The 24,214-nt window shown below is 36.2% G+C and overlaps 1 protein-coding gene across 1 annotated transcript in view; it reads right to left on the bottom strand.

Moving 5' to 3' along the window:
- The window catches only part of LOC113510547 (muscarinic acetylcholine receptor DM1), a 100,031-nt gene that overhangs the window by 34,551 nt on the left and 41,266 nt on the right, over positions 1-24,214 (bottom strand). The window contains exon 2 of the mRNA XM_052899233.1: positions 10,226-11,052. Within this exon, the coding sequence (XP_052755193.1) occupies positions 10,226-10,959 (734 nt within the window). The 5' untranslated portion in view covers positions 10,960-11,052. The remainder of the gene's footprint in view (positions 1-10,225; positions 11,053-24,214) is intronic.

Below are 24,214 nucleotides of genomic sequence, written 5' to 3'. Positions count from 1 at the left end.
CAAATGCATTAACAATGTAATTTACAAGTGCAATAAAGAATATAATATTGATACTCAAAATATATACAAAAATATAGTAATTCTTTGTCTCTAAGTATTATGTCAATTCATACTGATAATTTTTGGTCTTTTTTATTAACTTTTTTTAAATGCTTTTTCATGGAAAGCACATTGGTTGAAAATTTGTAATTTCATTAAATATATAGGGCCACCTCTTTCTTTCCCGTGGGTGTGAAATATATATATATATATATATATATATATATATATATATATATATATATATATATATATATATATATATATATATATATATATATATATATATATATATATATATATATATATATAACGGCAGTAGTCCGTCCGTATATACACGGTCTGACTGATTGTTACACCCTTTTTGAAAAATCCTATGCTTGTAGTCTCTAGGGAGAACCTCGGCAGAAAACTCATTCCGCGATGTAAACGTTGGCGGAAGGAAATTCCACTGAAAACGGTTAAGGTACTGGCACGTGAAAATAAATTTTCCTGTCGATGGTGAAAGATACGATGATAAAAGGTGGCTGTGGGCATCACGTCAAACAATTCCACGGAATATAATCCGTTATACAAGCGGTACAATGCACAAAGGGAGCCAATAGGAAATGCACAAACTCGATGCTATTTGGAATTTTTATTTACTAGGTAACCCGACAAAGGTTGTCCAGTTCAAATTTCAATAAAAACGCTCTGTGAATTCGGGAAAAGCTATTGGAAATGTGCAAACAAAATGGGAATGAACGTGTTTCATTGGAATCGGCTAGTAAACTATCTGAAGGATTATAGGAGCGTATGTAACCATTTTTTCACACTTCAATTATGATATTATAAACTAGGAAAACATAACCAACAAAATGAAAAAGAATCAACCAAATATTTATTTATTTATTGGGAGACCAACGGCGTTACAGTTAAGATTTACATACTAGTATTTAAAATATCAAGGCTAATAATAGGTTTCTTATTATTATAAAAGTACAAAATTGATTGAAAAAGGAATGTTGCGTTGGTTTGGTCATTTGGAGAGGATGAATGAAAGAAGAATTACGAAAGAGATTTATCGAGCAAGAATTAATGAAGATGTCGGTAGGGGCCGCCCTAGACGGACGTATGTTGACCAAATAGGCGACGTGCTGACGAAGGGCCAAATTAAAAGTACCCGTAACCGACGAGCGTGTATGACAAGATTGATGAATGTGGAAGAAGCGAAAGAGGTTTGTTTGAATCGAAGCATTTAGCGTTCCATTGTTTCTGCCTACCCTAATGGGAGACAGGCGTGACAGATATGTATGTATGTATGTACAAAATTGATTTGCGCAAAAAAGGAAAAGTACAATGCAGACGTGCAATTACAAGACATTCAAATACAAATGTTTACCATTGCGTGTATGTTACAGTATATTCAGTACTGCTATATTTATTTTATACATTTATAAATACAACAGATACAAATATTAACGTATCATTATGTTATTATCGAAACGGACTTATTTATCTCAGATTACGTCTGCATGTAAAAATTCATATTTTTACTGTGTATACGAAACGTTTTTTCTAACTTACCAATTTTTGTTCCCTTCTATGGCAATACCTGAGGTAACTTATGCATGGAAAGATTTTTTGTTTTATACAACTTAGAATGGCAAACAAGCTGACGGCCCACCTGATGGATAGTGGTAACCGTCGCCTATAGACATGAGCGGTATTGCCATTCCTGAGGACTCAGATGTTATTCCTCTGTACCCAGTAAATTCACGCCATATCCCACCGTTCAAATCGAAACACAGCCATGCAAACACAACTGCTTCACGGTTGAAACACGAATGGGACAGAGGTACCCAAGCAAACGACTTTTGTACAAAGTCTCCCTCTGGTAACTTCTCCATCATACATATATATATATATATATATATATATATATATATATATATATATATATATATATATATATATATATATATATATATATATATCATCAATAATTTAGTATTACGTAGTGATTTTTCAGTCAGTAAGATATTAAATGGTAACAAACATTCGTTTTCAAATTTTTTTTAAGGATTTGTTTACAAAAAAAATTACATCTGACAACCCTCCATCTAACGGTGCGTCGTCCTATAGAGCGTATGCATGTGTATGCGTGATCATCGGAGACCCTTTCTTCCCCATCGAATTAACAATGTTAACTTATTTTAACAAAATTGCGAAACACATGGCAACCCAACCCCGCCAAGGAATGCTTGAACGCGCACTCGGATTTATTTTTATTTACCCCCAAAGGGACGGCCCAGAAAGGTTTATTGGGTAACAGGTACCAAATAAAATTTCATATTGAATCGCCTCGAGTTAGGCTATAGGGTTATTTTCGTTTGAGACTGAACGATGACCTCCTTGTAAGTGTTTTTAAAACGAAAACTTATTTTTAACTTGTTACTATAGCTCTTAGATCGACAATTTTACATCAAAGTTCATACTTGTATTATGTCAATGGTACTTGTTCATGTCTATAGGTGACGGTTACCACTTTCCATCAGATGATGGCTCGCCATCGATACGGAGTTCACCCGCATACCCTACAGCCTAAACGGTCGCGTACAATGCGGTTTCAAAGATGTTTTCTCCCACGAACACTCAGGTTGGGGAATGAGCTCCCTGCCGAGGTTTTCCCAAAAGACTACAACATGGGATTCTTCAAAAGTAGGGTAAAGAGGGTAAAACTGTTTATAATTACTCCTCTCTATCCAAAAGTTGCCTGGAAAAGATCGCTTTTAGCGATATGGTCGCCCATTGTTTTCTCATTGTGATTATTTCTTGTAATTGTTATTGGAGGAACTTTTAGATGAAACAATAAAGAGTATTTATAAAGAGGTTTCTTCAGGGTGGGCAACACGCGCGTTATACACCTGGTATTGCAGGCGTCCATAGGCTACAGTAACTGCTTACCATCAGGTGGGCCTATTGGGTTGGCGAGTTGCTATTTTAAGTTACATAAAAAATACTTATACTACCATTATACTCGAAATAATATGACAAAAATATCATTAAATATATACTTTGTTCCATGGTACATAATTCACCATCGCCACTGCCTTGCCTTTTACCATTTATTTGAGGTAGATAGATAGATATATATTTTTTTTGAATTAGTTACAACACACAAATAACAAAACAAGTAACAATTTTCTTCTTTCAAGCAATCAGGGATAGGCGCTGTATATCTTCTTCGTCCACAAATCCCTGTCAGCTGTCATTTCTGGGCTCAATCCTCTTTTATTATATCATCCATCCACTTTCAAACTTAACGCTTTCTGTGAAACATAGCTTTCATTTCTTCGCAAGACGTGACCACACCAAGATATTCTATTGCTTCTCAACTTCTTCGTTACTGTTGCAACTTTTAGACTATCCCGTAAATACTTATTTCTTATTCTGTCATTTACTGTTACCCCACACATCCATCTCAACATTAGTATCTCTGTCACCTGTATCCGTCTTTCAGCCATCAATCATTCAATTATGGCCATTGTACAATATATAATTGAATTATAAAAATATAATTATTTTTATTTATTGTAGATATATGTGATATTATTGATGATTGTAGATCTCTCTTTTCATTTAAGAGTTCCCTCTTGTGCGTGCAACTAATTCATGCATCTTTCAGCCACCTCTATCCCAGACCATATCCTTGACCTCACTATACGACATGACACCTAGTGTTTCTTTTATCTGTCCCATGTAGTTATTCCTTGGTCTACCTCTTCCTCTTTTGCTCTCTATTTTTCCCTCTACTATGCTCTTAAAAAAATCGTCATGTCGTATAAGGTGGCCCAACATTTTGCCTCTTCTATTCTCTATTATTTTAATTAATGTTCTTTTCTCGTTCACTCTTTTCAGGACTTCCTCATTCGTTAGTTTTTGTGTCCAGCTTATCCTTTCCATTCTCCTCCATGTCCACATTTCGAATGAAGTGTAGATATATGATATATATTTAATGGAACATTTTAAATTAACACGAAACACGATTTTATGCTTTTACCGCACTCAGCCAGAAGGAGACTTTGTACAAAAGTTGTGAGCACGGTTACCTCTGTCCCACTCGTGTTTCTGCGGTAAAACTTGCATGGCTGTGTTTCAATTTCACGGGTGGTAGGTATACAGTGGTTTAATTAACATAACTCATTCCTTAGAACTGATATTCGTATACATTAATAAGATTTAAAAAAAAAATATTTATTCTTAAAAAAAAATATTATATTACTAAAACCTAAAAAATGTATTACACTTTTAACACAAAATGAACATCCCGTATCAATTGTAACCTATGTCATTGTTTGCCATCAGGTGGATTATCAACTTATTTGCCATTCTCAAAAACAACTAAAAAATCACGTAGGAAAAATAACTGGATACAAATTGTAAATAATAAAATTAATGTTCCATGCATATTAACGTACGAACGTTCAATTTATTTGACGTAAGGTACGACCTATATACAATAATCGCTAACAGCAGCAAGTAAATCTACTAGGCCATATCTCTCTGTAATGTCTTTCGCTTCTCGTGAAACGAGGCTCAGGAGCCACCCCCTCCTTAACTGTGGGGCGGGGGGAGGGCGCCGAGGTGTGTGAGCGATGAAATTTTTAAAGGCTCTTAGCCGATAGGTATTTTTATTAGATCTGAACCCGATAAAAAATGGTTGATCCGGTTAAGTCTGTCGTTTATAGCCAACTGTTTAGGATTTCCAAATTGAGGACGGATTGGACTGCTGTAAAGATCTTATAGGCTGGAGATATTAATCTTGCAAGTTTTTAAGTTAAAATACCCGGTATAGAATGAGCCACCCTTTCCTTTCCCATGAGCGTCGTAAGGAATTACCAGAGGGGAACTTTGTACAAAAGTCGATTGCTTGGGGGGTACCTCTGTTCCATTCGTGTTTCAACCGTGAAGCAGTTGTGTTTGCATGGCTGTGTTTCGGTTTGAAGGGTGAATTTACTAGGTACAGAGAAATAACACCTGAGTCCTCAGGAATGGCAACGCATGGGGAGGTATTATGGGCGAAACAGTATACTCTGTTATGTCCATGGTACTGCTCGTATCTATAGGCGACGGTTACCACATTCCATCAGGTGGGCCGTCAGTTTGTTTGCCATTCTAAGTTGTATAAAAATAAATATATAAAAAAAAGGAGAGTCATCGATCGAGGGATGGGCAGCAGCGTCCCTCTTTAAATATCACTAAAGCCTAACTGTGGTTGCCAATTCACTGACTGACAATATCCTCCAAATAGTAAACACCAGGGCAGTCTATGGGAAAGGTCTATTCAGCAATTCAAGATTTATTTATTTGTAAAACATGCGTATAACATGCAGATGTTGACAATATAATGTCGTTCGACATGTTTAACCTGTACGGAATACAAACATATGTAGTTACACAGATAGTTCACAAGTCAAGTCCATTTTATACCATTGTAAACATCTATATATATACTATAGCAATAAACATCTAATGACTGATGTATAAAGTGTCTTTAAGTTGTTAGTATATCTGGGATGCGTATAACTTCTACTTCGTTATAAAGCACGAAATTATGTATCGCAGTATCAGAAAGGCCAAAAATCCCCAAAATAAAACTCCACATTGGAGAGATTGATGATTAAAATTGAAATTGTTTTTTGATTGATGATTAATATGTAAACAAAAAATGCTTTTACAAATACGAAATATTTCAAATCTGCAATGCTAGATACTGACCTTCAGGTAATTAAATTGTAGTGCGTTTTAGAATATAACAGCGCCATCTAGTATCAACGTTAGAACTAAAACAAAAATATCTATAACCTCACACAAATCATAACGTAAACCAAAGAAAGACTTTGTACAAAAGTCATTTGCTTGAGCACCTCTGTCCCATTTGTGTTTCTACCATGAAGCAGTTGTGTTTGCATGGCTGTGTTTCGGTTTGAAGGGTGGGATATGGCAGTGAATTTACAGACTACAGAAGAAGTGTCACACCTGAGTCCTCAGGAATGGCAACGCATGGTAGGTATCAAGGGCAAAACAGTATACTCTATTATATCCATGGTACTGCTCATGTCTATAGGCGACGGTTACTACTTTCCATCAGGTGGGCCGTCAGCTTGTATGACATTCTAAGCTGCATAAAAAAAACCTTTACTGATGTACAAATATATAAACAATCAATCTATAAATGCAATAGTGGCGCCCTCAACACATTGCATATACATATTAGTGCCTTGTGTTATTAACATTTTTTTTTTAATTCCTGACTTTTATTTTTAAGCAACTTTAAAAAAAAGGTGTTTTTTATTTCGTCTGGATTTTTTAGAACGTATAATTGCGTGTTTTTATATAGATTTTGCTTCCCGTACAGTTTTTATAACAGTTTTAATAGACCAAAATACAAAGAAAATAATGAAGAGCCGGAGATTCGAGGGGTCGCCCCAGGAGCCACTCATCAGTATCTAAAGAGTCGCATCAAATTTACTCGGCCCTGGTTACTCGATGACCTTTTTTCCACGTCGAGAGACGCCAAAGTGGGACGAAAAATTTGTCCCTGGAGGACAAACTTTTCACGCGTACGCCGACCCTGGCAGTACCAGCAATTACGTATTTACTCTAATAAAACATCTATCTTCACGTCAACTCCCTACGGGGTAGGCAGAGAGAACCGAGTGCAAAAGATCTTATTAAAAGTAAAACATACAAGTGTAAAAGCAGCCTTGCACGAATTAATTCGAAGAGCTCTCCCTGACACCTATTAAGTTTTTGAATGACAAAGTCGGCGATTCATTAGGAAATGAATATGCAAAACTGCGGAATACGAAGATGCCAGACTAATGATGTTTGCACAGAAGCGGGGAGAAAAACTCATTGCACGATGCCAAAGTGTTTCAGAGATATAAGATGCGTTCTGTGGCATAGACTAGTCGCTTTTATTGCGTACGAATAAATTTCAAAATTGCTAAAAAAAGACAAACTTTTTAAATAATCAAAAGGAATGTTATTGCTTCGACTCTTTTCTGTGTTTATTTTACGCGATATCTTTGGTATTTCTCAACTGATTTTGTATGACATACATACATATCTGTCACGCTTGTCTCCCATTAGGGTAGACAGAAACAATAGAACGCCAGATACTTCGATTCAAACGTTATATGAGAGAGACCCATTTTTAGCAATAAACAATGTATAAGTTGTAATAATGAAAAAAATATCATAGAGTGATCATAATTATTTATAACTATTCTATAATGCGTCTTTATATCATGATGTAAGGATGGAGGTTTGTTTGAATCGAAGCATTTGGCGTTCCATTGTTTCTGCCTACCCTAATGGGAGACAGGCGTGACAGTAATGTGTGTGTGTGTGTGTAATTATAGAATTTGTGCTTAAATTGTTACTTAACATGAGCATACCACTAAGTTCAATACAATTCCAGTATGACTTCCCATTAACGAAGACTTAAATGTTCTCCTTTGAGAAAGTTAATTACTTCGAAGTTCGTTTTGAAAGATATAAAGAGAGTATATATACATATATGTACAGTACATTATATTAGATGTTCATAATGTGAATAAATTTAGAAGTTATTTCCATATGAAAAGACCGTTCTACACACCAAGAGTATCTGCGAAAGGTCTAATGTTATGTATGTATATTTCAACTAAAACTTAGACTTCTGACGCGATCGACTTGAGGCAATATTGAAATCTCATCGTATAGACGTCAAATGAAACAATGTTAACGTTTATTTGACGTTTATTCGATTTTACACTTTTATCTTGTAATCCTCACGATCTTTATACTAAAGGGAGAGTGAGTGTATAAAAGTTGTCTATATCTCTATATCTCTTGGCCGTATGGTCCCGGCATAGAATAAGCCACCCCTTCCTATCCTGTGAGCGTCGTAAGAGGTGACTAAGGGACAACGAAGGATGGGCAGCAGCGTCCCTCTTAAAACATCTCTAATGCCCAACTGCGGTTTCAATTTGTCTGCCAAGCGTGGCAACTACTGGCAAAACCCCGCAATGGGGATGTTTATGTACAGCAGTGAACGATTAAGAGCTGATGATGATGATGATGATATGAATATCTCAATCCCGCTCAAGTTTCTGCTGTAAAGCTTGCATAGCTGTGTTTCGTTTGAAAGACATTGAAATTACAGGATACGGAAGTACACAATCGAACTAAGATCGAATCGAAATTACATTCATTCACAGAAATTGATTATACAACCATTAAGTAGATAAAAATCTTGAAAAGAGAGGAAACTATCTACTTCATAAGTACAATGATCACGCCCATTTGACGTCTAATCAATGTTATTTCAATTGCATCTTAAATCTATTGTGACAAAAGATAAATTACTGGGTAAGTAATATATAATTCGATAAACAGCAAATCGCTAAATCGCGATTTTTACCCGATATATGGAAGACTTAAGCGTGTAAGGGACATATTTGATGCATAAATACTATGTTATATCCGTTCTATCACCAAACTGTAACTACACAATCTAAATTCTAAGCTATCTGCATAGAGTGCAAGTTATAGCTAAGCCATGGCCATTACGGGCCACGTAATGGCTCGGTATTGTACGCTCGTAACTGGTAGACTATGCAGTAGACCCTAAATTAATTGAGAAATTATTCATGTATTTTGGCGGCATAACGTTCCAATTTTTTCCAATCAGCCCTAAGTTGAAATTCCCAAACAAATTTTTTGTCATTTCTCAATACAAATTTACCAGAGGGAGACTTTGTACAAAAGTTGTTTGTTTGAGCACCTCTGTCCCATTCGTGTTTCTACCGTGAAGCAGTCGTGTTCACATGGCTGTGTTTCGATTTGAAAGGTGGGATATGGCGTGAATTTACAGGGTACAGAGGAATAACACCTGAGTCCTCAGGAATGGCAACGCATGGGGTGTATCATGGGCGAAACAGTATATTCTGTTATGTCCATGGTACTGCTCATGTCTATAGGCGACGGTTACCACTTTCCATCAGGTGGACCGTCAGCTTGTTTGCCATTCTAAGTTGTATAAAAAAAGTCACAATATTAAGCCAGCCAGGTGGAGTTTGCCAGTAGTTGCCAAACTTAGCAGGCATGTACTGGAAAGGAAAGGATGGCCTATTCTACGGGACTACATGACAACCTGTAATTACTATAATAATATAATCTTAATAAATAATTCAACGTAGAATTTGCATCTCAAGTCAGTATGATAAACCTAATAACTGATCAGCTATTTGCGTTCATTGTTATAACTATGGACACATATAGTACAATACTATAAAAGCCCGAGTGAAAGCTTTTAAACGAAACATAGTTAATCTTGGTTACAATGACAGGCAAGGGCTAAACCAGCTTCCACCTCCATGCAGATGGCGCTGTAATGGCTCGACGGTAATTTATTGGTAAAGTTTTATACCGGTATTGAGATAAATGGTAAATGCTATTAATCCTAAAACGCAATTCGCGATTAAATGGAACTTAGATCTAATGAATACGGTAATGCTTGGCCGTAAAGATAATACTGGTACCTACTCGTTTGAAAATATATTGTCATTATTTTCATCGTTCAGAAGCATATTTCATAGTACTTTTAAAATGGAAATATTCGAAAATACTTGAAATTTTACAAGAGAACGTATAGTATAAAACAAAGTCGCTATCACTATCTGTCCGTTCCTATGTATGCTTAAATCTTTAAAACTACACAACGGATTTTTAAGCGTTTTTTTTTTTTAATAGATAGAGTGATTCAAGACGAAGGTTTATATGTATAATACATGCATAATATTGCAGAGGAACACTCATAAATTCAAAAGGTCAACAAAAAAGTCCGTGATGGTATATGTCTATCTCTTAAGGATAACCCACAATATCCATCTTTTATCATTTTACGAGAAAAAATGGCTTAATTACGAAGTGATTCATTCGCGAAGATATTACGTATTTAAAATGCAGGGACATAGCGGTGCGGCATTGCACCCGTGCGAAGTCGGGGCGGGTCGCTAGTATTATTATAAAAAAACTATACGTCTGTAGGCTTAAATTGTTAATCAACAAAATTAAAATAATTTGATAATGTCACCGTTCAGTTAAAAAAACTTAAAATCGACTTAAAACACTGGTCTTAATATTAATTACTTACCTAGAATTAGATCTCTTCGAAGAGTCGTGTTTCTTGCCACCCTGAAGATTTGGCAGATCCTTCTGCCGTTTCTTCGTCTCCCTCCATATTCGGTAGTACAGTATACACATAACTGTCACTGGCACATAGAACGCGGCGATGGCCGTCCCGAACGTAATGAACTGGTTCGTCTCAATGAACTGTATGTAGCACTCGTGCGGCGGCACCTTCCTCTCACCGTCTATGTACGGCCACGCGTATATCCAGGGTGGCCACAGCAACAAACTGAACCCCCACGCGCCCCCTATCATCACAGTCGCACGGCGTGTAGTCCTTTTAGCTCTATACGTCAATGGTCTCGTCACACTAAAGTACCTATCAAAACTTATAATGAGAAGGTTCAGTACAGACGCGTTGGACGCCAAGTAGTCCAGCGCCAACCACGTATCACAAACGTGCGGGCCCAGCGGCCAGTACCCGTATATGGTGAACATCGTGTACAACGGCATGGATATGAGGCCGACGGCGAAGTCAGCGACGGCCAGCGAGAACAAGAAGTAGTTGCTGATAGTTTGCAGCTGCTTGTCGATCTTGAAGCTGATCATGACCATGGAGTTGCCGACGACGGTGAGAACGGCGAGGACGCTGGCTACGATCGCGATGACGATCTTCTGCGCGAGGCTGTAGGGGCTGGTGGGGAGGTCGGGGCCGAGCGCCAGGTCGGTGAGGTTGGCTGAGGAGGACACGTTGAGCATGCTGTCAACTCGGCGAGCACTCGCCCGCGCCGCCCGCACCGCCCGCACCGCCCGCACCGACCCGGCTCGAGCTCCCACCGGTTACGTGTCGGCCTGCAACAAACACTTCAAACATTACTATTCACATAGAAAGAATATGAACACGCCTCACCGAAAGGGGAGCGCTTATACTCGAGAGACCCGGGGGTAGTTGCCCACGGAGTCGACCCTGGGGTAAAGGGTAATCCCCCGAGGCTCTTGCATGTATCAAAATAATTAAAGAACTGTATTTATTATTTAAAATATTTAACATATATAATATGTTACTGTAGGGTAATCTGTTTATATAATAATTTAACTATGTAATTCTAACTTTACATGGTATATAAGATATATATTCTTTAACAATATAAAGGTTGTAAGCCTCTTGGTAATAAATTGAAATAAAGCACAAGTTCTCACAGTTAATTTATTTTACATATCATACTATTAAATCATATATTTCCTTATTTTACTTTGTATATGACATATAACAAATAATATAACATAAAAACTCAACTTCTGTTAATCCATTCACACTTATTTAACTATAGCTACTTTAGGACTTCCATCAACAATTGTGATATATTTTATATAATGACCACGTGGTCACTAGACCACTAGACTAGACGACCAGGTGTTACTCCTCTGTACCCAGTAAATTCACAATTATTTCCACCATCAAAGTAAGTAAAGTCCAAAGAAACCCAATATATTGATATTAGATCAATATCCATATTACCCATGCCCACTTTCCATCAGGTCTGCCATCAGCTTATTTGTCATTGTAAGTTGAATAAGAGGGAGACTTTGTACAAAAGTCGTTTGTTTGGGTTCCTCTGTCCCATTCGTGTTTTAAGCGTGAAGCAGTTGTGTTTGCATGACTGTGTTTCGGTTTGAAGGGTGGGATATGACGTGAATTTACAGGGTGCAGAGGAATAACACCTGAGTCCTCAGGAATGGCAACGCATGGGGGGTATCATGGGCGAAACAGTATAATCTATTATGTCCATAGTACTGCTCATGTCTATAGGCGACGTTTACCACTTTCCATCAGGTGGGCCGTCAGCTTGTTTGCCATTCTAAATTGTATAAAAAAAAAACTATAATAAATGTAAGTCGCGAAGTTCTTGTGACTTCCACAACAACGGTTGGTATATACCATTAGCTAATTCGCTCCCCATCCTTGTATAAAGATATTGGACAGAAGAATGATATATCTCGGGCTTTTAGGTGAAATTCAATATGGCGGAAACTTCAGCATCACATCAGCGGAAATGCAGGTGTTCGCTAACAGCCGAGATCGATATCGTTCGATGTAACATGACTGCGTATCTATATGTCTGTCTATTACTCCTGATAGAACGTAGTTTTATAGGTATACTCTTATGATGTTTCAAAATGTAGTTAGACATTTTGTAGAGATCAGTTTAAAAGGACGGTTTTTATATAAAATTTACATTTAGAGAGACAAATAATATTTCACGCCGTAAATTTTTTTTAACGCATGAAAATGGCACGGTAACCTCGCCTGCGCTATCGGTATATACTGGCGGGATACCAGTGAGAGGTGATAGGTGAGGATGAAAACGCAGGGCAGTTAACCCATCGTGACGAATCCAACGATGAATTAGTCACGATAATTTCCAGGGAGAACCGCGTGGAGGTCGACCTGATAGGGTATATTGATAGCAATGAGGACTAACCTTCCCATTACTAATCCCTTCTCCCACGACGTGTATTTGTCTCTGAGGAACTTTTTTGTTTCATATATATAAAACCAAAAAGTCTTTGCACTCATCCTCTTCAAAAGGTCGCAAACCTTCCCCAAAATTTCCTATCGACTCCATCAACTGCTTAACCTGTAAATCGTGAAATCCACAACGATAACTCACCGCCCATCAATCCGGATCAGAGTGGTTATCTTAAAAGTCATACTCTCAGTACCCACTTAATGATGAAGCCCAAATTCTTTACCCATATAATAACCTAATCGACTGCAAACCTTGGCATATGCGAGCGTACACCAAAAGCGCAACCGCAAGTGCTTGGGAATCCAAACCCAGTACATAGAACAAAAAAAAAGTCTTTGCACGAGCAGGTAGATTTTTCGAAAGTAATAAAGAAAACAGCGTTCTATAAAAAAAAGAATTTTTATGATCAGTTGATTAGCTTTTAAATTTATCCATTGCAAGCAAACAATCAAATGTTTTCTCTTTATAATATTAGTTTAGATATCAGATATATTTGGCCACAGCAAAATATCAGTGTTTTGCCCTTTTAAGGGCAAAGCAATAAACTGAGCTGTGACCATTTTGTGTTACTATGGCACACGCATGAAGGAAGGGTAAGAAAGGAGATTGTTAGTTTATATATTTTGTTTTTGTATTTTTTTTTATTTGTGCTTTTTTATTTTTATTCTTTTGTCTCTTTTGCTGTGTATTATGTGTATATTTTTTTTATTGTAATTTGTGTGCTGTAAGTAATGTAAATAAATTATCTATCTATCTATCTATCTATCATATATTTATCATAATTCTTCATGGAGCGTTTTCGGAGATTAGCGTGAACGAAAACCGCGAGTTCGTAACACGAGATATTTATATATTGAGGTAACTTGTTCATTATATTATTAAGTTTATTGATTAAGTTATAATTAAATTGACATCACTCACGTACTTGCTGAAGGGTTCATTAAATGGAGCACTCTACATACATAGTGATTGCCGTAAACAAAAGCGGTTATAACTAGTTTAGCCAATCCATAACTAGTTTTGAGTTGTTAGCTTTAACACTGCACGTGTTGTAGCTAACAAGAAATTAGCAACTTTATGTTGTATGTGAAGTAGGGCAAAATTAACTAATAGACAATTATGGAATTGTCTACAGTCAGCTTCAATAGGACTATAAAAGATAATGAAGTCACTTTTACTTCTTTTCATTTAAGAGTTTCCTCTTGTCGGTGCAACTAATACATACATCTTCTTACAGCCAACTCTATCCCAGGCCATATCTTTGACCTTCCTATAAGACATGACACCTAGTGATTCCCCTATCTGTCTCACGTAATTATTCCTCAGTCTTCCCCTTCCTCTTTTGCTCTCTACTTTCCCTTCTACTATGCTCATTAAAAAATCGTCATGTCGTATAAGGTGACTCAGCATTTTGCCTCTTCTATTCTCTACTATTTTTATTAATGTTCTTTTCTCGTTCACCCTTTCCAAGACTTCCCCATTCGTTACTTTTTTGTCCAACTTATACTTTCTATTAAATAACTTGCAATGTATCTACTAAGTAAGTAAGTTACTATCTAAATGAAATTAATAGGGGAGAAGGGATTGTTAGTAATGCGGACTACCAGTCCTATAGCTAGCAATATACCCTGACAGGTCGACCTCCACGTGGTTTTACCTGGAAACCATCGTGCTGAATTCCAGGTTCCATTATCACGATGGGCTAACTGACCTGCTCTTTCATTTTCATTCATCATCCCTCACTCCCTGGTACCCCGCCAGTGTATACCGATAGCGCAGGCGGGGTTACCATTCCATTATTATCCATTAAAAAAACAAGAAATTAATAACAATTGGAAACATTCCATTTTTTTTTTTTATTTATACTACTGTCAATCGATTCTCGATTGTTTACATTTTCGTTAAGTTTAATTGAAACAGTCTATACTTCTGAATAATAATGTTATTGACACTTTTTCATTTTAAAAACCGACCAAAAACTTTTATAGGCTAATAATATTTAGAGAAATTACGATCAGAATGAAATCTCTTTAGAATACAGCTTAGTGAAAAAGCTATTTTCAAAAAACAAAGAAAATTTTAAATATCACTTAATTTTTTATTTATATTGTTAACTATATATGCCTTGCGGATTCATCCAAGTATTAAGAAGCACAACTTGCAATACAATTAAATATGTTAGATCAATTTTGTGGGAAACTAGTGCCTGTAGTTAGTTTTGAAAAACCTATATTACAAGTCATCAGAATCAATATATAAAGTGTTCTATATGCTATGTTAGGATATTACCTACCCGTGTATCAAATTTTAGTACAAATCCGTTCAGTAGTTTTTGTGTTAAAGAGTAACCAACATACATACACATCCATCTATTATTATAAAATTTTGTATTTATTATGTTATAATGTTTGATATATATAAAAAAATTATATAAAATAAACAAAATAAACAAACAAAGCACAATAGTTCTAACCAGCTTGTTTGCCATTCTAAGCTGCATAAAAGGGGGGGAGGGATTGTTAGTAATGGGGTCAAATATCCCCATTACTAATAATATACCCTGTCAAGTCGACTTCCACATGGTTCCCCCTGGAAACAATCGTGGCTAATTCTAGTTGAATTTGTCAAGATGGGCTGACTGACCTGCTTTCATCCTCATCAGTCATCTATCACTGGTGCTCCGCCAGTGTATACCGATAATGCAGACGGGATTTGCAGTTACCATACCATTGTCACCCATTCAAAAAAAAGCTGCATAAAAAGAATTTCATTTCAATTGCCTCTCACATCTTCACTTTCAGGAACGCGTGGAAGTATCATGCTTAAATTAGTATCAAATACAAAAGTCTGCAATTCCTTGCCACTGTAAAAATGTCAAACTTCTAAATTAATACAATTAAAAAACACGGCCGTTTATAGCGTAAATTTTGACATCTTCAAGGGAATCAAAACCTGTAGGATACATGTTCTCATTGACTAGAATCATTGGCAAGAAATAATGTCGTATGGCACAAGTAAAGGGGCAAAGTCTGAAAACTGTTAATTTGTAGTTACGTCATGGAAAAAATAATATTTTGTTTTCAAAACATTTTTTGTAACAATTATAATTTGTACGGAACCCTCAGAGCACAAGTCCATCTCGCACTCAGGCGATTTTTATTTCATACATCCTTCAACTTGTTTATAATTCTCAGTGATTAAAAAGTTAACCAAATCCCATCCAGCTTTCGCTCATGCTTGGACTTTGACGGGAAGTCATCGTTTCACAATTCATTGTACGCTGTAAACAAGCCATCTCCTTAGTTCCGGAGCTACGATTCAGGTCGTCGGAACAACTAATGATCCAAACTTCGATCATTAATATACTGGCTACATAAGGCCTCACGAATTGAAACAGAACATATTTATTGTTGAAAACAGGGAGGAAAAATCGTTGGTTATGCAGGCTACCAGTCCAGTTGATAGATAGATTATTTGCATTACTTACAGCATACAGACAACAATAAAAATAAATGGACAGTGAAAAAAGATTAAAAAAAAAGATACATGTATAAAGAATAAAAAAATAAAAAAAAAAATGCATAAAATTAGTAACAATTTTCCCCCTTCATGCGTGTGCCACAGTAACACAAAATGGCCACAACTCAGCTTATTGCTTTGCCCTAAAAAGAGCAAAACACTGATATTCTGTTGTGGGCAAAAGTGAACCGCGAAATTCTATTGAAAAAAAAATTAAAAAAAAATAAATATAGATAAAATACAATGTGTGTGTTCATTATATTCGCTATTATTTAATATTTTGTTCTAATTATCAAATAAATGACAAATACCATTATAAGAAGGGTAGTCAGAAGTCAATTTCTATCAGTTTCAAGCTTGGGTACCTCTGTCCCATTCGTGTTTCAACCGTGAAGCAGCTGTGTTTGGATGGCTATGTTTCGGTTTGAAAGGTGGGATATGGCGTGAATTTACAGGGTACAGAGGAATAACACCTGAGCCCCCAGGAATGGCAACGCATGGTGGGTATCATGGGCGAAACAGTATACTCTGTTATGTCCATGGTACTGCTCATGTCTATAGGCGACGGTTACCATTTTCCATCACGTGGACCGTCAGCTTGTTTGCCATTCAAAGTTGTATATACCCAAGCGATCGACTTTTGTACAAAGTCTCCCTCTGGTAAAATTCAAGAGAAGAAAACAAAAATTTAATAACCGAAAGACAATTATTATAATGGAACTAGATATTCATTAAAACTCTATTATCCCCGTCCACTGCAATATATTAGAAGGGGGAGTGGGGGAAAGGGAAGAGGTAACAGTTGCCCTATTCAAATCCCCTGCTGGGAAATGAATTATCCCAACCTAATTGCTTTCTGGCATGCTTTCAAAAAATCATCCACTTAAATACTTTGTTTTTTTCTCTATTATTATTATATAAGCCGTTATCTGTCCACTGCTGAACATAGGCCTTGCCCATAAACAAGGTTTTGCCAGTAGTTGCCACGCTTGGCAGGCGGTTTGGCAACCGCAGTCAGGCTTTTAGTGATGTTTTATAAGAAACGCTGCCGCCCGTCCCTCGACCATAAGTTCACCTAGTCGCCTCTTACGACACCCACGGGAAAGGAAGGGGAGACCCATCCCGTGCCGGGGCCTACACAGCTAATATTTTGTAATCTTCACTAAATCTAAGGGATTATTATTTTACACTTTATTGCACCATTTATAAAATAGTAAATACAGTTAATTTTAATGAGAAATGATACAAAAGGAGACCTTATCACTAAGTTGTCTCTTAAGCACAAAAAAACCATATGGGTCGACGTGCATGGGCTTAACTGACCCCATATGCGAAAAATAAGATGTCTCTTCCAACCCTTGGGTAGAGGACATTGAGAAAAGAAAAAAGACAAAGGGTGGGTGGCCACCCTAAAGCGTTCTTAAGTATATAACAAGCTGAACTAGTTACTAGCAGAGTGCTATTAGATAATCTTTGCAACTAGTTAATCGATCGGCCCATAGCCTACAGCTTGATTAATTTGCACAAGTAAGTCTTCATCAGAAAGGGTCTGATGTATTATCAGTCTTCAGTTCGCAAGTCACGTTATTCTTAGACTGACATTTAGATGTTCGGTTTATAATTCGGCCATGCTTCATTTTATTTATTTATTTATACTTTATTGTACATAAAAATAGTTATAATCTATATTAAATGAAGACCAGAAGGAGACTTTTTGTTAAAGTCGTTTGCTTGGGCACCTCTGTCCCATTCGTGTTTCTACCGTGAAGCAGTTGTGTATGCATGGCTGTGTTTCGGTTTGAAGAGTGGGATATGGCAGTGAATTTACAGGGTACAGAAGAATAACACGTGAGTTCTCAGGAATGGCAACACATGGGGGGGTATCATGGGCGAAACAGTATACTCAGTAATGGTCATGTCTATAGGCGACGGTTACCACTTTCCATCAGGTGGGCCGTCAGCTTGTTTGCCATTCTAAGTTGTATAAAAAACATATATATACACTAATTTTTGCCCTCTTCTACATACGTGTGATTTCCACAAATACACCATTGAAATACATCATTTGTGTATGGCGTATCATTATAAACTATACCCCAGATTTTAAGTTAGTCCTTCAAAGACACAGTTGTGAAAACCAAATCCAATGACGTGCAGTAGTTTTTAAGTAATAATGTAATAATGTAGTGAGAGATATACACCTGGCTTCTCAAATTGTCATCTATCATTCCTTGCTAGTATTGTCCCAAATGAACAGATTTAAATGAAATTTTAAACAAAGGTAGACCATATCCTGCATTATCCGACCTTCCCTCAATTGTAGAAAATAGCGTGTTAATTGTTTCTACGCTACTATGCGAAAGCGGTGCACATCTCTGATGCATAGGATCCGGGATGGCTCTAACGCTATCCTAAGGGTATTTGCGGACTGTCCAGACTGCCAGTATTTGAATTGTTGCAGAATGATTCACATGCTGGCTAACATACAAAAAAAGTAGGTTAAGTTAATGTTATTTATTTATAAGTGTCAAAATTTAATTTAATAATTTATAGTTGGTACAAATTAATAGTGTTAAAACTTTGTGGGCCCTGGTTGCCTTGGTTAAAGAATTTATTTATTATTATTATTTATTAACCAAACCAAATTTACAGAAATTATTAATTTGGTTATTTATTTATTTTCTCTTTATTGCATCACTTAAAAAATAATACAAGTATAGTTATAGTTTTCACCTTCTCGACTTATGTCGGCTTCATTATGTATATACCCAATCCTGTAACCCACAGAAGAAAAGGCACACATCTCCCATATTGTCCTCACCTTCTCCTTTATTGAGTATGTACTAAATTTGTGAATGGTTGTGTGTTCCATGTATGAATTGTGTTGGATGACTTTGGTGTGTTTGTTAAATTTTGTATGTTAGTTGTCTGTTGGGTGATTGAAGACTGCTGTGTGTCTTGGGTGTGATGATTTTGTGTATTGTGTACGAATATGGTGTCTCCCAATACTTTACTGTGTATGGTTGATAGGTGAATGGCTGCTTGCATTTGTAAGATGGTGATGTCAATATTTTTAGCTACTATTCCTGTTATACAAATACATTTATAAAGTACAGAAGACGGTCTGGTCACTAAAGGTCTAATCTCTTCCAGACAATCTCTGGGTAGAGGAGAAAAGAAAAACACGGTCGCTGTTTGACGCAAGAAGTGTATCTAATAAAAACGCTCATGTTAATAAAACTTATATACATCTAAGTACTCGTAATAATATATATTACATAAATAAATAATAATATATATATATATATATATATATATATATATATATATATATATATATATATATATATATATTAGTCTTATTATTTATTGAACAAAGCCTCTTACACTCTAAACGATTACTTGAATGACAAACGTGCATGGTGTTAGTCGATCACGTACGGGCTTTTTAATGACTATGTTATTTTAGACATAGTACATTTAAATAAATACACATAATGTTAACAGTGATTTAAAAGAGTAACCGTTGAGTTTCTTGCGGGCTCTTCTCAATAGATAACTTTTTAAACCCTGCAGTAAGTTTAAAAAAAAATGACGATTTAAAAGTGCTTGTAAACAATTCTGTTTGAATAAAGAGGATTTGAATTTAAGTCAAAACCAATTATTTTCTTTTACCAAACTGATGCTAGTCGTCTAATCCGCTAGTTAACCCGCAAACGTTATGTCAATTGTTACATACAGACGTAAACAACATTCGGCAAATGAACAAATAGTGTTCCAAGTGAATGTTCGCCTTGCATGAGTAATGAAGAGGGTAATAGCATTATATGCTACAGTGTTTTGCACCTCTGACTCAGTAAAGAGACATGACTAATATATGACTGAATTAGAACAGAAACTGCTGCAGGAGTTTCAGAGACTAGTATTGTGTAAATTCACTTTAAGAATTAAGAATTTACACGAGTAAACCCCTAATATGGTTAAGTACCATTAACCAATGGCTTTTTTATATTCATTCTTGCATTAGCCCGATCCTCTCATTGTGGTCAAAATTATTATAGGGGCCATAAAACGATTTGTATTTTTTTTTTCTACTAACATAGTTTAAGTCAATTGTTACTAACAAAAATGGATCTTTGTAATCTATAAATAAAGAAATATTATTATTATAACCTATGAGGCTATCAGAACCTGTAAGATGCTGTTGACAAAGGAGTTTTAGTGGATAATCTTAAATTCGCCGAATGGTCCCGGTATAGAATAGGCCACCCAATCCTTTCCCGTGAGTGTCGTAAGAGGTGACTAAGGGAGGACGAGAGATAGGCAGCAGCGTCCCTCTTAAAACTTCCCCAAAGCCCTTACTGTGGTTGCCAAATAGCCTGCCCAAGTGTGGCAACTACTGGCAAACCCCTCAAAATTGGGGGGAAAGGGATTGTTAGTAATGAAGATCGAGAATCCCATTGCTAGCAATATACCCAACCAGGTCGACCTCCTCGCCGTTCTCCCTGGAAACTATCATGGTTAATTCCCGATGAATTCATCATGATGGGCTAACTGGCCTGTTTTCATTCTCATCTATCACCCTTCACTGGTGCTCCGCCAGCGTATCCCGTTAGCGTAGGCGGGGTTAACATACCATTTTCACCCATCAAAAAAAAAACTTAACGATTGAAGGATGGGCATCAGCGTGCTTCTTAAAGCATCATCTTAGTCGCATATAAACTGATTGAATTCCAATAAATCAAATTACAAATAAAATAAATTACCATGTTATGTTACATAAAGAAAACTATGTAACAAACATTTGTTCTAGTTACCTACAGTATTCCATGCAATTTTTAACCCGCACTGGAATACATCAATATCACGGCTAAACCGATGTGAAGAACAAAAATGAATCATTCTTAAGATATTTCTTTATACACATGTGTGTTTATGTGCTTGTGTGTGTAAGTATATATTTATGTCTATGTATGTATATATATGATTAAATATGATGTAATTAGTTATGTATAAACTTAAGTTCTAGTTCTTTTGTTTGAAAATTGTCACAATATTGTGCACCGCTCTACCCGCTGACATTGATGCTCCTTTCCACTTTTGGGTTAGCTGGAAGAGAACTATTTTAGGGTTAAGCTCGCCTTGTGTACATTTGATTATCTCTGTCATATTTTTTATGTATTATTAATGTTTACAATAAAGTATTAAATAAAAATAAATAAATATTTTGATTTAACAAACCATTTTCTAAAAATTTATTTTTTTATGTAACTTAGAATGGCAATTAATATGACGGCCTACCTGATGGAAAGTGGTAACCGTCGCCTATAGACATGAGCAGTACCATGGATATAATAGAGTATACTGTTTCGCCCATGACACCCCCCATGTGTTGCCATTCCTAAACACTCAGGTGTTATTCCTCTGTACCCTGTAAATTCACTGCCATATCACACCATTCCCACCCTTCAAACTGAAACACAGCCATGCACAAACACAACTGTTTCACGGTAAAAAAAAAACTCTTTTTTTAAAAATGTTATTTTTTATTACTAATATATATATAAACTCATCGGGACCTGATGATGAAATTGAAGGCTTAAAAACAAAAAGAATTGACAAAACTGTCTAGAAAATACCATAAATACTTTAATAAAAAAATCCTTCATTTAACCCCTGACGCAAAAAGAGGGATGTTATAAGTTTGACGTGTCTGTGTGTCTGCGACATCGTAGATCCTAAACAAATGGGCCGATTGTGATGCTGTCTTTTGATTTGAAAGTTAATGCGACCAAAATGGTTCTTAAGAAGAATTTATAAAGATCTGTTCGGGGGTTACTTAATATTTTTTTAAAAACCATTTCCTCTTTTTACTAGCAAACAGCTTTGAATTTCGCAAATCATAATGAGTTTCAAGATATTAAAAAAATGATACCTGCTGCTTAATGCCAGACTATGTACCACTTCAATTATGAGGCGTCATTCCACCATAACCTTGACCAGTTGTACTAATTAAGGAAATTGCAGTGTTTACGCCATAAGATTTGCTATATCGTTTTACGTATCCAACTGTCATTATGTAGTCAACATGTATGATTAATTATAAATACTCAACACGAAAAAATGACGAGTCAACCAATGACTGGTTAACAGATTTTTAGAACGTTTTTTAATACTTGAATCATCTACAGGATGAAATTGTAGTACCTATTCCGTATATACATACCTATATTAGTTTTTTTTTTATGGGTGAAAGTGGTATGGTAACCCCGCCTGCGCTAACGGGATACGCTGGCGGAGCACCAGTGAAGGGTGATAGATGAGAATGAAAACAAGCCAGTTAGCCCATCATGATGAATTCATCAGGAATTAACCATGATAGTTTCCAGGGAGAACCGCAAGGAGGTCGACCTGGTTGGGTATATTGCTAGCAATGGGATTCTCAGTCTCCATTACTAACAATCCCTTTCCCCCAATACCTATATTAGTTAGACCCCATTACTAGCAATCTAGCAGATATTTAGGTACTATTTAGCTGCAAAAATTTTTTATCGCATTAATCCCGACAGTGTTAAAATATTTACCTATACTTATATATATTTTTTTTATACAACTTAGAATGGCAAACAAGCTGACGGCCCACCTGATTGAAAGTAGTAACCGTCCCCTATAGGCATAAGCAGTACTATGGACATAACAGAGTATGCTGTTTCGCCCATGATACCCCCATGCATTGCCATTCCTGAGGACTCAGGTGTTATTCCTTTGTACCCTGTAAATTCACACCATATCCCACCCTTCAAACTGAAACACAGCCATGCAAACAACTGCTTTACGGTTGAAACACGAATTGGACAGAGGTACCCAAGCAAACGACTTTTGTAAAAAGTCTCCCTCTGGTAATATATTAATTATTATATATTAAGTATATATACGTATAAGTAAATTTGTGTATACGTTTCATATATGGTCTGCGTAAATATGATCATGTCTCCGCTTATAGAACAAAATTGAATTGGCTGCCAATTCGAAGGCGTCGAGACTTTCATATAATGTCGTTTTTATATTCCGTTCTATATAACCCTACTTTTCCCTCCTATCTTCGTGAACGTTTTGATTTTCTAGTTCCCCATGACGTGTCCTCCCGTTCGACGAAATCTCTTATCCTCAAACTCCCTTCACACTCATCTACGCGCTATAGTGGATCTTTTACCGTCCATGCTGCTAGATTGTGGAATTCTCTTCCCATATCTATCCGTGACAGTCAATCCCTAAATATTTTTAAGAGTAGACTTAAAGAGCATCTTCTATCTCTATGAACATATATTTATTTATCTATATGTGTAGGTATATTGTATGTATATGTGTATGTATATGTAGGTTTATGCATAGATGTAGGTATATATTTATGTATATGTATGTGTGTATTTGTACTATATAATATAATCTAATTAATTTAATTTTGGCTATTTAAAAATTGTACACTGCTGTATCCGCTGACATTGATGCTCCTTTCCACTTTGGGTTTGCTGGAAGAAAACTCTATCAGAGTTAAGCTCGCCTTTGTACTTTTGTTTACCTCTGTCATATTTTTATAACTGATGTGTACAATAAAGTATTAAATAAATAAAATAAATAAATATGTTACTAAACATCGCTCATAAGAATTTAGGCAAAAATAGCCTATACTAGGGGTTTATTTAGAGCCCACAGATACTATCGTAAATGTACGTTATAAGAATTTAAAACCTAATTTTTGTAAATTAAATAGAATTATCCTGTGAGTAGTAAAAAATACTATATTTAATCTATGCCGCAAATTGTTACGAAAACTATAAACAGAACTGGCTTCTTTTTAATCACGTGACCTGAAGCTGTCAAGTTTTCAAAAGTTCGTAATAAGCCCCCAGCTCTGCGTAACAATTGTTAAGCGTGCCTACAAGTTCAGCAGAGCGAAGTAGAAT

The sequence above is a fragment of the Galleria mellonella genome, unplaced genomic scaffold (genome assembly GCF_026898425.1).
Source record: "Galleria mellonella isolate WM207_F2 unplaced genomic scaffold, CSIRO_AGI_GalMel_v1 utg57, whole genome shotgun sequence".
In the NCBI taxonomy this organism is placed as follows: Eukaryota; Metazoa; Arthropoda; class Insecta; order Lepidoptera; family Pyralidae; genus Galleria; species Galleria mellonella.
The sequence above is the reverse complement of the archived record's forward strand: the minus strand, read 5'-3'. Positions and strand labels throughout refer to the sequence as shown.